This window comes from Columba livia, chromosome 4, assembly GCF_036013475.1.
Source record: "Columba livia isolate bColLiv1 breed racing homer chromosome 4, bColLiv1.pat.W.v2, whole genome shotgun sequence".
NCBI lineage: Eukaryota > Metazoa > Chordata > Aves > Columbiformes > Columbidae > Columba > Columba livia.
The window spans coordinates 78,637,372-78,651,131 of NC_088605.1; the positions used below are offsets into that span (position 1 = coordinate 78,637,372).

A 13,760-nucleotide genomic window follows, 5' to 3' on the forward strand; every position below is an offset into this window, starting at 1 on the left:
TCCCAGCCTCGCCTCTGTGCGTTACGGCCTCTTCCGAGGGGAAATAAAGAAGGAAAAACAAGGAGGGGGGAAAAGGAAACAGGAAAAAGGCTTCTAGCTGGGATTACCTTTGTCACACCTGTCACCACCGATGTCCTGTCAAGGTTAGAATTGGAGCTACGTGAGGCCGGCTTAAAGCAGCGCCGCTGGAGAGGAGCTCTATGCAGGAACAGCAGGCACCGGACGGAGAGCAGGAGAGCCCCCGGGAACATGAACAGCAGCTTGCACGTTAGCCTGCCCGGGAGCTGGGCTGGTTCCAGCAGCTCGCTGCAGGAGAAGTCTGAGCATTCCTTTTTTCTCTTCTATTACTATAGGATGGAGGACGAGGCGGTACTGGATAGAGGGGCTTCCTTCCTTAAACACGTGTGCGACGAAGAAGAGGTGGAAGGTAAGAGACCGTGGACTGCTGGGGAGAAAGGGCATGGTCACAGCCGGTGTGTGAGAGCGCAGCTGGGCAGCGGGGGCGAAGGGCACCTTTGCTGTGCTGGGTGATTGATCCTAAAGCTGACCCAAACACCGTAAGCTTAACTGGGGTGAAACCGACTTTTAAAATGTAAAGAAATCCCCTTTTTCAATTCAGGAGTGAATGTTGCATGCTGCTGGCACACATTTCCACTTCCCGCAAAATCCTGTTTGTGTTGCCGTGCATGGATAGGGCTGTGAAATATCTGGGCTATTCGTTTTTCTTTACCATCTGAAAGTTCCTCGTGTGTCTCGGTGACACTTGCACGTCACCAGGACACCCAAGTGCTGGAGCGCGGTGGCAGGTGTCGCAGGTGGAGCAGTGAACTAGAAAGGCTGGCAGAATTTGTAGTGTCGGGGTGGACGTGAGGCAGGAGTGGACGTTTTCCTGGGTTATCCTGGTAGCTGAGCAGGCAGGAAGATAAGGGTTTCCCCATGGAAGAGGAGCTTTTGAACAGAGTGACCCGTTTCCTTAGTTGTTAGGAGAAGAGTGGATTCCTTTGCGAGTGTTTTGATTTTTTTTCCTCTTGCTAAAAATATTGTGAAATCCCAAAGATGAAAGGAATTTAAAGGAGTTTAGGTATTTCAGGTTGGTTGTGGGAAATTACTGAGCTGATAGGAATGAATTATTTGCAGCAGATATTTGTGGGTTTTGTTTTATGGGAATCGGTTGACCATGGGCTTGATAAAGCAGTGGGGAAGGGGGAGAGGCCGGTAGGTCCGTCCTGTGCCTGGAAGGGAAGGGAGCCCAGCGTGTCTGCTCACAGTGCTGTCCTTCCCCCGTCACTCTGGTAGGTATTTTGTGCCGATTTCTGTATTTGCAAACACACACCTGTGGCTTTTCGGTTTGCAATGTTTCCGAAGGTGTAGGGTTGCCACCCCGTCATGGTCACCGCTAATGGACAGTAAAGGATCAAGCGGTATGAAAGAAAATAATCTCCAAAAGGTGGATGTGAGCACCTCCAGCAAATCAGAGCAGCCATTTCCAGGAAACAGCCTGTGCTTTCTTCCCCTCTTGTGGGAAGCAATCTGTGCTCGGTAGCTAAAAATCACGGTTTGGGGTTTAATGAGGCCATTTGCTGCCTGCAGCGTCAGGATGACGGGTTTTGTATCAGCCCTTTGCTTGGAGAATAATTGGTATTTTGGCACAGCAAAAACATTTGAGAGGGGAGAGAAGGGTAAGAGTTTATTGTATTTTACTGTCCAAAACCTTGCCACATGCTGTTGTGGTGCCTGTGGCCCACATGTAGCACTCCAGGAATGCAATACAGATTGTTGTTTGTGAGGAACATTGCGGGGCTGTCCTTTGAAACTGTCTGCAGGTGCTGAGAAAACAGTAATATTTGAGATGTGGTGTGTTTATCACCGTGTTTCAGGGCAGATAACCCATTTGATGTACTCGGGCTAACAGACTAGTTGCAGTTCATCTCGCTGGGCCGAGGAGAAGAGGTGGAAGAAGTATTTGTAACTGCACATGACAGGCCCTGAGAGCTGTCGCTGCTTGTCTGAGCCCTGTGGCTGGCGAACTCCCCGGTCTGTGCTGAGCGCGGAGCCCTGGGAGCCCTGTGGCTGGCGAACTCCCCGGTCTGTGCTGAGCGTGGAGCCCTGGGAGCCCTGTGGCTGGCGAACTCCCCGGTCTGTGCTGAGCGCGGAGCCCTGGGAGCCCTGTGGCTGGCGAACTCCCCGGTCTGTGCTGAGCGCGGAGCCCTGGTTCTCGCCGCCCCTGGGGACGACCCAGCTGGGTCCCACGGGAGCTGCCGGGGCCGTGCCGGGCCGTGGCGCCTGTTGTGCATTCAGAGCGCACCTGCAAATCCGGAGCGTGGCCACCGCGCAGATCAGCGCTTAGAGCTTGGGCACTCTCAGGAGATCTGGTTTGTCCTAAAGCAGATGGTGTGTGTCCTCAGCTACATCTCACTCTACTCACATAGGTATATGAGCCCTGTGTATAAGTAAACTGAATGTATGTGTGTATCTAATATACACGCACCCCACGTACAGTCACAGTCTGCATATATAGAAGGAATTGCAGAATCAGAGATGGTCTGGGTTGGGAGGGACCTTCCAAGCTCCCCAGTGTCCCCTGCCATGAGCAGGGACATCTTCACGGGCTCAGGTTGCTCAGAGCCCGTCCAGCCTGGCCTGGGATGTCTCAGGGATGGTTCATCCACCACCTCTCTGGGTACCTGGGCCAGGCTCTAAAACTATCCTCTTTCAGTTCACTATCCAATGGAAGGGCTGAAATACCAGGTTGAAGCCTTTAGATTGCCACTCGGTGCAGACGCCTTTGAAGTATCTTTGCTGGATTTCTGGGCAGCAGGTGGGGGTTCCAAGGGGGAGAGCATGTGTCTGGAGGCCTGGAGGTGTTGGCTTTGGAGCACTCTCCATTCCTTCAGCCGCTTCGGTGGTGTGGTTGAAATTGCGTTTCAAAGAAGCTTGTAGTAGTTACATCCTCTGCAGAACCAGGTACCAGCCAGTGGGATTTGTTAGCTCTAGCTGTATTTTATTTTATTATACTTTGTATTTTCAGCCTGCTTTCATGAGGAAACAACATACTTACCATAGAGCCGTTTGCTTCTCTTGCCTCTTCTCTCTCTCCCAGTAATTCTTTTCACCCAGCAGTTAATTTTGATCAGCTTTCTCAGGAAGGCTGTTTAGAGCTATTAATTTCACCAAACTTGTAGGGGAAAGAAACAGAGGAGAGAGGAGAGATGGTTTCCTTTTCCCTCTGCTGGGGAAAGGAGAATCGTGGCCGTGGTGAGAGGGAGCTGGCAGTGCAGGTTTGGGGCAGTGGCCCCTGGGGAATGAAACACCCCCTGTGAAACATGCTAACCCGCTTAGGAAGCAGGCTGCCCTGGTGGCTGGTGAGCCTGCTTCATGTGAAATGGAGACGGAATTTTGAGGTTGTCCACCTTTGTGTATCCCTTGCGAGAAGGGAGGAGCAGCGTGGTGTTCCGTTGGTAGCTGATAAGCTCACGTCGTGTCTGTGGGATGGAGACAGAACTCTGTTACCGCATCGATGGCTAGTCTGATTTTCTATAGGTGTGGGGGAGAGGGAAGGACTTGGCTTTCTGAGGACAGGGAAAAGCAGGCGTTTCTGGTCCGCAGGATGCTGAGACACTTTCAGCGTGGGGCACCTGTCGGTCATGCCCTCGCTGAGGAAACGAGACGTTAACAGAAACCGTGCGTACCTGACAAAAGTATGTCCTTTGGCTTAGTTCCAGAGATTGTTCAGTGCTTCGCTAAGATGGCACCTCAGTCTGCCCTATGCTGGAGTGTGTTGCTATTTTATTGGTGATATCAGCTGTTGACAGCCAAAACCGCTTCTGTTCCGTTTTTCCCCCACGTGTCTGCGTGAGCGGGAGGGCTCACTGAAGTCCCCGGGCACGGCTGAGCACCAAGAGCTGCTTTGTGGCCAGCACCGGTGTTGCACAGAAGAGTCCCAGGAGCGGGGCTTGGTGAGACGAGGGATCCGCCTGGGTCGGGTTCAGAGTGGGGCGGGAAAGCAAGTGAGAAAGTGCGGGCTCGGCTGGGCAGAAAGGAGGAGGCGCTGCCCCGAGCTGAACCTCCTGTGCGAGAAAACCGTTCCCATTCATCCAGAGCACTGCACGTTCCTTTCCTTGAAGGTAATGACATACTGCTGTAATGCCACTGTTAGGAGTGCTGGTATGTGTGACATAAACAGATTACTTAATAACCAATTTTGCAAGAGGGGAAAAGTAAAGCTCCACCTTATCCTTTGAGATAAGGTATTCCTGGCTCCCCCAGCGTCACTTCCTCGGCCGCTGGTGGCGGCGGGCGGGATGCCGCGGATCCGCCTGCCGGCCCCCGCGGGCAGGGCAGCAGCGCTGGGGCCTTCGGCCCGGCCTTCACGTTAGTTTACAAGGCAAGGTATCTAGATTATCTCTTAGATATCACCGTTGTAGCAAAGACTTCAGGAAAAAAATTCCGTTACAGTGGAAACTTATTAGCAGATCCTGTTATCTTTGTGGGATTTACTATCTAGAGACCTGGAAACAAGGATTTTGTAACAGCTTTCGGTGACTGCTTTCTCCATTGTAATGGACTGTTCCCCACACTGTGCTGCTCCTTGCTTTCTATTCTTGACCCTGTTATGTCATTACAGTTGGGTAGAAAGCTGTGTGATGCCCTAAGCCTGAGATTATTACCTGATGGTTGGATCAATGAGGAGAGAGGTTGAAAGGGCAAAGATAACTGCAAACCTTTATTAACAGCAAGCAGAAGGGAGGAGAAATGCACTGTATTTGCCCATTTACTGGTTCTCTTTTTCTCATCCCCTAGTTTTTGATCACTGGCTTTAGGTAGACCCTCTCCAAAAGAACAGGAGACCTGTTTCCTCTCACAGTTTTTGATTGCTACTGAAGTAAATGTGATTAAAATATTTATCAGGTAAAATCTCAGCACAGAGTGTGCTTCATTAATTTTCATTGGCCCCTCTGATTTATATGTGGAGATAGAGTAGGCTGGTATTTGCTTTGGTGAAACTGACTCACCTTGCTCCCCCAGGAGCAGAAAGACGGGGGTTTGTCTGGTCTTGCCGCCGGAGCGAGCTGCTGCCCTGGGTCTTCTCAGCTTTGAGGCGTCGGGATCAAAGGTGGCAGATGAGGTGCTCCCCAGCTTTAATTCTCCGTGACGCTTTGCGGGATACCGAAATGTGCTGTTATCCGGTTTGTCGGTCTAGTGCTGTGACTTCGCTGAAGACTTTGGATGATCCGGTAAATCCCTATGGCAAAGTGTAGGGCGGTTTTTGTGTGTGTGGATTAATTAAGTCAGTAGCATAAATGCTGTGAGGTCTGTGAAATACAAGTCAGTCACGGAGTGGTTTGTACAGAAAGTTTTGTCATTAAGATAGTATTAGTTTTTAGTCATTTATTAGCTCGGTGCCGGTAAATCTGGGAGCAGGGTTACTGTTGGCAGTGTCCAGCAGGGATCAGGTTTTCCCATCATTGCGTGGGGTGCCGTCCTGGTCGTTCCGTCTCTCGGAGGGGCAGTTGACAGGGGTCAGCATTGGCTTTGCGAGGGTGCTCGGGCTGTGTGAGAAGCTCTGTGACAAAAACTGCAGTCCAAGTTCAAACGGTGATAAACTGACTGTACATAGGGTACTGTTAAGTTGGCTGTGCACACAGGAGAAATCAAGAAAATGTTGTAAGAACAGCTGAGCCAATATATGATGTGGTTTGCCTGTTGCGAAGGAAGGGTGTTTTCTTTTAAGCAATGATTCTTTTGCACAGATGCTGCGAGTGTAAGGTACGTGGCAGCGAAGGAAGGTTCCATACGGTTTTGACGGTGCCTGTCTTTCTTCCATCTTCGATAGCTTTGGAAACAATCAGCTTCTGACCTGGTGATGGCATGTTTTGCTGAGGGCCATCCAGAGTAGGAAGGCCACCCTCACATTACTCGCCTCTACCCTTCAGCCTTCGATGGGAGCTACTTCAGTGGGTGGGTGTTTCCAGTCCCTGGGGCCGTCCTGGAGCTGCTGGTCCCAGCAGAGAGCGGCCGGCACTTGGACAGGGCGCTCAGGGGCAGAGGCTTCTGTTCCCTTGGTGCTCTCAGGATAACCACTCCACAAATCCACTCGCAAAGACCTCTTTCGTCCTGGTTTTGTCCTCTTATGGGCCATTTAAACTTGTCTGACTCTCTTCTTCTAGCCATTGTAGATAGCTTCCTCTGCCCAAGAGCACTTTTTTAAGGTACGATGATACTTGATATGGCAGTTCAGGGTGGAGATTGAAGATACAGCCTTCTTCAGGCTTCAGATATGAGCCTTAGGTGTGCTCATTACCCTTCCCAATTTTTTTCTTTCTGTGACACATGTAAAATTAAACAGGGTGACACTGGCCATCCCTGGTGCTGGGGAGCCCCAGTCACAGCTGTAAAATGTGTGGTGCAGGTGTTTGATCTCTTTGGCTGCATTTAGCAAACTGTCCTGACAGATTTCTCAGAGCCACGTTTCGTGCTGTAAGCGAGGGCTCTGGGAGTCAGGGGACGCCTGTTAGAGCTGTGGTGGAGGGCGAATGGCAGAACCCGCTTGGCAAACAGGTACAGCCCCGAGGCCGGAGGCGCCTGGCGCGGCGTCGGGCTGGGCTGGCCAGGGCAGGCGGGCACAGCCTCGGAGCCGGGAACACAGGAGTGTCCTTCTCTTATCTGCGCACCAAAGCGAGCAGAGCTGGCCTTAATCTGGAAACCGATGCTGTTTGTACAGCGTGGTAGGGTAGGTGCAGTCTTTACACTAGCTCAGTCACTGCCTCAGCCATCGCGAAGGGCTGTCCCCTCCTTTCCGTTGGGCGATATTCCTGATCTGGTTGCGCAACGCTGTGGGAACTTCCAGAGCAGTACAAGGGGCCGAGGCGGGAGGGAGGGAACCTCGGCCGTCCCTCGAGGGGAGCGCCGTGCTGCTGGAGAGGCGTCAGGAGGCCGCGGGGTGAGCACCGCCGTTGTACGGTTCCGCCACGGTCCCTGCCGGCAGGAGCTCGGCCTCCGGGTCACCCCGGCTCCCGCCGCAGCCTGCCTTGCATAAAGCACACCATGGCCTCAGCGTTCAATTAAAGGGCAGCCTTGGAACCAAGGTTCGGTCCCAGCAGGGCTGTTCTGCCTCGTGGTGCGGCGCTGCGGGGTCAGGTGGTGACGAGGGCCGCTCTGCGTGCCTGGCGCTTGGCAAACCCGCGGGGAGGGGATGGAGGTTTGGTTGATCCCTGCTGGCACGTTGTACCTGTATACCTTGTTTCTGCTGCTGACAGACGTTGGCTGTTTGTTCTTCAGGCTTTGGACAACATGCTGCTACTCCATGTGGTCGTTGGTGGTCCCCAGGAGTTAAAAAGACACAGCGTTTATGTCAAGAGTTTAGAGCGCAAAACCTTTCTGTCCCCAGGTCAGCGGCCTCCCGCAGCAGGCTGCGAGTACGGAGTCTCAGCAGCTGTGAAAGTCAAGGCTTTGCTTGCTTTGGAGCGTGGTCTGAAACCCACCTGCATGTATGAGCTTGGTGGAGCCAAGTACAGCTCGGTATTCTCTGCCTTGGGAATTAATGAGGTGACAATTTTTGCTCAGACGGGCTGTTTTGGGCTTTAGCCATTTGAGTGGTGATTTGGGGCATTCTGAAAGGGGACATGATTTAAAGGATCTGTGGTCCGTGCTCGAGGCAGATGTCCGAAAGTCCAAAGGCGCTGTGCTTCCAAGCAGCTTGGCCTCAAACGTAAAACCGGCAGCCCAGCACAGCTCCCCCGCTGCCCTGTTCCCACAGCCATACTTCTAAAATTCGTCTTTCTTTCCGTGGGATGCAATCAGTGCCGGCCAGATTAGATCAGATCACAGCCAGACAGGTTTGGTGACTCCTGTAACCTCACCCAGCCCAAAGAAGAGAGAAAGAAAAGCAGCTTATGTGGTTGTGGGTAAGAGTCTCGCAGTGGCTTATGTAAAGCTCCGCGCAAGTACCCCGAACACGTTTATTGTTGTGCATCAACGCTGTCCACCTGTGAATTCACGGCCAGCTTCCCTGTGTTTTCATGGAGCGGTACCTTTCAACAGCCACCATCATGTATCTCCTGGGCTTCATGGCCTGTTCTGATCCTTGCCTAGCAATGTGTTTTGCCTTGCTGTTGAGGTTTTCCTGGCTTCGTGAGCTCTGTCTGGGAGCCGTCCCGCTCCCCGCGCACGGCGCTCGCCCCGCCGGCCCTGCCAGCAGCCCGCGGGCGGCAGGCTGGGTCGCTGCCGGGGGCCGCGCGCCGGGCACGTGCTGACGGCTGGGGAGGCTTTGCCACGGCTCACTGCCGGGTTCTTACGTGGGAACCTTTGGAAGACCGCACAGGTCACTTTTACATAAAGATTAGAGTCATCTTTTGAAGATACTGGAAGCCTGATGTTATAACATTTAAAAAACCAATCTCTGATTTACATGCTGTCTTCCCTCAGAGTGCTCAGTTCCACAGCCCTTGTAGTGACTTCAGTAAAGAACTGAATATTGAGGGGAAGCACAGTAATACAAACACGTTAAATGATCTTTGCACAAGTTCCCTCCTTGATTAAGTAACTGCATCTTGGTTGTTGCTGCTGGGTCCTCTCTTGAATACTTTCATCCCAGCCATGGATTTATGGTCCTTCGCGGAGCCGACAGAACTGTTGCTTGTAATCTCGTCCCTTCCTGTTTCACCTGTCAGCGGCGTGGTCGCTGGGGGTTTGTGTCTCTTGCAGCCTGTTTTCTCTTTGCCCTGTACTGCATCTCTCTGGTTGCAGGCTGTTCTCGTGATGACCTTTATTAGGTTGTGAACCCCCTGCCCAACCTTACTGTTGTCCTTCCACAAGTCTTTGGTGCCATCCCTCAAGGGTCCGTCACCTGGTGGGTTCACACTGACCCTTTTCTTTAGCTGTCTGCCACATACCACAGAGTAATTAGTTTATGGCATGTTACTATTGTTTTAAAGGCCTTTATGCCTGAAGAGCTTTCCCGATCTCAGTTTTTTTCAGCTACCTGGTTGTGGGTTTACGGTACATTTTCCCAGTCTTTTCCATACAGACAGGATTTCCTCTGCTTGCCCCAGCGGGTCTCAGCCAGTGTCCAGTGTCCGGTGTCCAGCTCTGTGCATGCCCTGCTCTTGCTGCTCCGGTCACAGTCTGCGCTCGGGCCCTTCCAAGACCTTTGGTTCCCTTTGTGGGAACCTCTTGCCTGAACATCCCCCTTGTAGGACATACATGCGTGTTTCTGCACTAATAAAATCATTCCTGTGACACAAAGAGCCGCGTCTCTTCCAGTTGTGTAGGCTGCCCTCTCTTTGTAGGGAAACATCTTTTCCGTGGTCCTGATGCTTGATGGAGTTAATTTGCTGTGGGGACCAGAGGTGATGTGGATCCGATTTCTCTCTTCACTGGTATGTTAGTTTGTTCAGATTACAACCAGATCACAAAAAATGAAGTGCTCAATGAAACCTTCTGCTGTTCACCTAATCAGTAAGTTTTGACTTGCCTGGAAGAGCAGTTACTTGGTCATGAGGATGTTCTGAACACCCTGTGGGGACGGAGTGGTGAGCCCAGCAGTTTGCCTGCTCAGCGTGCCTGGAGGATGGCTATGGCTTTTCTTTCTGGTTTCAGTATCTGTGTTCGGATGCATTAGTGGCAATAGCACTTGGTGCTTACAGTGTGCTAGAGGAAACAATGTGTTCTTTGTTTCCAGTGCATGAACCGGCCACGCTCACTGACAGGTCTTGTGAATTTCATCCTACCCAGAATTTAGACCCTTACAATGCATCTTGAAAACATTCTGGTTGGTTTGTTGTTTTTGTAGCTCGTGTTTTCGTCTGTGTGGAAATGGATGCTCTTTGGGATGGCTGCTGGGAAGCCCTGAGGCGCGCTGCGGTGGCTGCAGGAGGGACCGGCAGTGGGCTCTGCCCGGTGCTCGCTGCTCTCTGAGGCAGGCGTCGCACAGGCCGCGTGTCCGTCCTGTACCTGCCTGGGTGTGCAGGGCGACAGCCGAGCCTGGGGTCCCGGAGTCGTTTGGGTTGGGGGATCCCCCGTGTGCTCCTCTGCGAGGTGTTTGGCACCTGTAACGCCTCTGAAATCAGGTGAAGGCCCTGGGCACGTGACAGTGTGGCCTTTTGTTCTTAGTTCTTGAGCTGATTTGAAACTAAGCAGGGCTTAGTTTGGGGCTTGCTTAGTGCTACTTTTATTATCTCCCCTTTAAAATGGATCATCCCTGTGATTTATTTGTCCTTCTGGGTTACCAGTCATTTATTTCTTCAGATTCTCACACAAAACAAGATCTGCCCTTTGGCTGCCACCCCAGTTTGGTAAAGCAAGCCCCAGAAGCCGCGCTAGACTCAGCCTGGTCCCGGCGGTGCGCTGGGACACCGGCCCTTCTCGGCCGTCAGACATGGTGTGCCGCGCGGAGTCCCGCTGTCCCCGGCCCGTCCGTGTGGCTGCAGGTTCCTGAAGGTCAGGCACGGCTACGGAGCGAGTTTCCAGTTTCCGTACAGGTGTTCTAGCACCTCATTAGCAGCAGGAGTGAAAGCCACATGCTCTAAGAATGTGTCAGAAGCCACACAAATAACGAAAGCTTGCCCGCCCCGGGGTGTGCTGTGTTTCAGTTCCATCCAGGTGTGAGACTGATTGCTTGGCTGGGAAAACAGGCAGAGAAGGGCACAACTTGACCTGTTTCTGTGTTACAATAGACCAGCTGTGCCTCAGAGGTGGTCTGAAACACCGGTGCCGGTGCTGTCTGAGCGCCTGGGTAACACGGTGCGGGGACGGGAGAGCCCAGAGCATACAGAGCACAGGTTGGCTGTGCAGACACGTCCATCGCGACCACAGGAGCCTGCCCAAGCCTGATTGGGTTTTATGTGACTCTCCCTTGAAAAGAAAAGTAAGAGCCAGGTGAAAACTGCTAATACTCAGCTCGTTTTTCTCTGCTTCATAAATTTTTAATGTTAGGTTTTGATCTTGTTTCCTTCTAAGGTGCCAGTCTGGGATTCTTTATGGTTCACCCTGACCCGGCGCTAGGTCTCAACAGCCCTGGCCATGTGGAAGGGATTCCTTCTCGCACCCCATGCACTGGGCCGGCTTTGTCCTTTCAGCTGTAACTTTGGGCTCTGCTCTCCAAATGACCAAGCCTGGCTTTTGCTCAGCCAAAGCCATTCCGCTGTCACTGTTTGTTTGGGAGAGTCAGTGTTTAGAAATGAAGAGTGTGTCATAAATAAGTGATCTCTTTCTGCTTGTTTGTTTGCCTGTAGATAGTCTGGAGTGAAAGAACTTGAGTCTTGCACAGTGTCAGGCTCAAAGCCTGCACTTGGTCCTGCACTAGGATTGCAGAAAGCTGTGGGCTCAGCTCAGTGTCCAGGTTAAGGCAGAGACCTCAGCCACAGAAGTTATCACCACACTTAGGTGACCTAATAATATCTGCTGATTGCTTTATTTTGAGTAGTTTTTTCCTTCTCTTGTGCTAAGGCCCTGGTTTCAGGTTGTGTTTCCTGTAACACAGGTTTGCTGGTAGGATCCTGCACTGGGATTACTGCTGTGGCCCCGATGCCGTGTTGCATGTAGGTGTTGAGATACGCAATACAAAAGGCTTTGGGTAAAGACCATTGTTGCAGGATGAAGCTCCCCAGAACCGCCCAGATTCAAATGTCTAAGGAGTAACTGCCCTGCCCCCAGCACACTTGTGGTGTAGGCACAGCCCCGGGTCTGCGTGCGCGGCCTGGGCTTCGGGCAGTTTTACCCCTGGGGTGTCAACCAGACCGTGCTGGGCAGGAGACGAGGGACCAGCAGGCGCTCGTGCAGGCAGGGAGCGCTGCCTTTTGCAGAGCTTGGATTTGGTGATACACGAGTGGGTTCTTACAAGGGAAACTGGTTCGAGGAGTTTCCTGTGCCCAAACTCTACATTTGGACTCTGAATCGTGAGCTGCTCTTCTTTAATATCTTAATAAAGCAAAAGACATGACTTGAACCCAGGTTTTTCCAGGGGACATGTAGCTTTGCGGTGATGACTGCTTCTTGTTCTCTTAGTAAACGGATGAGGCGGTTTTGCTCTGAGCTGGGTGCGTGGTCAGTGTTACCTTCGTGCGGAAGCGGCCACGGTCACGAGCGGTAGCTGCAGCAGGTGCGGAGGAGGCGGAACCAGCGCTGCCCTCGGAACAGAAGGTGCCGCTTTCCCCGCAGGTCTCGCTCTGCATCTGACCTCTGGGATTTTATAGTCTTGTGAAATACATGCCTCTGGTCAACCAAAACAGCTCTAAAAGTTAATGAGGTGCACACGGAGGCTAGTAATTTCCCTGGGGACAGCGGGAAGGAGATGGGATTAGCAGGAGGAGTTTCGCCCTTGGCTCTGCTCTTCCCGTCCTCCACCAAACTGCAGGATAACAGTGGTGTTAAATTTATCAGGCATTACCATTAGTAGTAAATGGTTCTCATGGGAAAGGCTCTGTTACCTCAGCAAGTAGGAAATGTCTCAGAAACCCGGTACATTGAGAGTACGTGTCAATTGTTTCCTTCCAGGCGCTTTGGGAAGGGAGCCTAGAAGTTTATCTCAGCGTTTACAACAATCTAAACAGATGCCAAGCACTTCAAGTACTCAGAAAAGGAAAATGCCTTGCTCGGCTTCCCTGAACAGGCTGGGAGGGGGGAGGACAAAAAACAGCGTTAAGTAAGTCTCTTCTTTGCAGAGCAGGGAGAAAAGCAGCTAAGTAATGCAGATGTTTGCCCGCGTATATACAACTTAGTTTTATATTACCAAAATCTGTACTGTGCACACGTGGTCAAAAGATTAAAGAGATTGTCCAGTATGTTAGCAGCATATTAAAGTATTAAGACTACAGGCTTACTATGATGTGTTTCTGCTATCAAGCTGACCACAGAATGAAAGTGATTCGAAGGAGGACGTAGTTTTAATGCAGATGCTGGAACCACCCCGTCCTTTCACATCTGGATTTGGGTGTGATCTCGGCTGTGCGAGAGCTGCCCCCGCCCGGTGTGTGCCGGGCCCCTGTGCCCAGCTGGGATCTCCCCGTCTCTGTCCCTGCCCAGTGCTTGTGCCATCTGCCACGTTAAAGCTGCTGTTCCCGAGGCTGGAGGAGCTCTCCCGGTTTGCTGTGGCACGGAGCAGTGCTGCCTGCAGCCGTGTCCCATGCTGCTCGGTGTCCCACTGCGGTGCCAGCCTCCGCTTGGTGTCCAGCCTCCGCTCGGTGTCCCACTGCGGTGCCAGCCTCCGCTTGGTGTCCCACGCCGCTCGGTGTCCCGCTGCGGTGCCAGCCTCCGCTCGGTGTCCAGCCTCCGCTCGGTGTCCTGCTGCGGTGCCAGCCTCCGCTCGGTGTCCCGCTGCGGTGCCAGCCTCCGCTCGGTGTCCAGCACTGCTCGGTGTCCCACTGCGGTGCCAGCCTCCGCTCGGTGTCCAGCCTCCGCTCGGTGTCCTGCTGCGGTGCCAGCCTCCGCTGCGGTGTCCAGCCTCCGCTCGGTGTCCCGCTGCGGTGTCCAGCCTCCGCTCGGTGTCCAGCCTCCGCTCGGTGTCCCGCTGCGGTGCCAGCCTCCGCTCGGTGTCCAGCCTCCGCTCGGTGTCCCGCTGCGGTGTCCAGCCTCCGCTCGGTGTCCCGCTGCGGTGCCAGCCTCCGCTCGGTGTCCCGCTGCGGTGTCCAGCCTCCGCTCGGTGTCCCGCTGCGGTGCCAGCCTCCAGTCGGTGTCCAGCCTCCATTTGGAGGCAGCCGGGCAGAGACGGGTGCAGCTCCCTTCTTCCGCCTCCGCGGTACCCGGAACCTCCCTGAGACATTGGC

General features: G+C 53.0%; 1 protein-coding gene across 9 annotated transcripts in view; it reads left to right on the forward strand.

Moving 5' to 3' along the window:
- Window positions 1-13,760, forward strand: part of SLC4A4 (solute carrier family 4 member 4) — a 195,317-nt gene that overhangs the window by 49,812 nt on the left and 131,745 nt on the right. For 5 of the 9 annotated variants that reach the window (XM_065062877.1, XM_065062873.1, XM_065062875.1 and 2 more), the window contains one exon: window positions 354-427. The exons of the other annotated variants lie outside the window; for them this stretch is intronic. In XM_065062877.1, the coding sequence (XP_064918949.1) occupies window positions 355-427 (73 nt within the window). In that variant the 5' untranslated portion in view covers window position 354. The remainder of the gene's footprint in view (window positions 1-353; window positions 428-13,760) is intronic. 9 annotated transcript variants of the gene reach the window in all.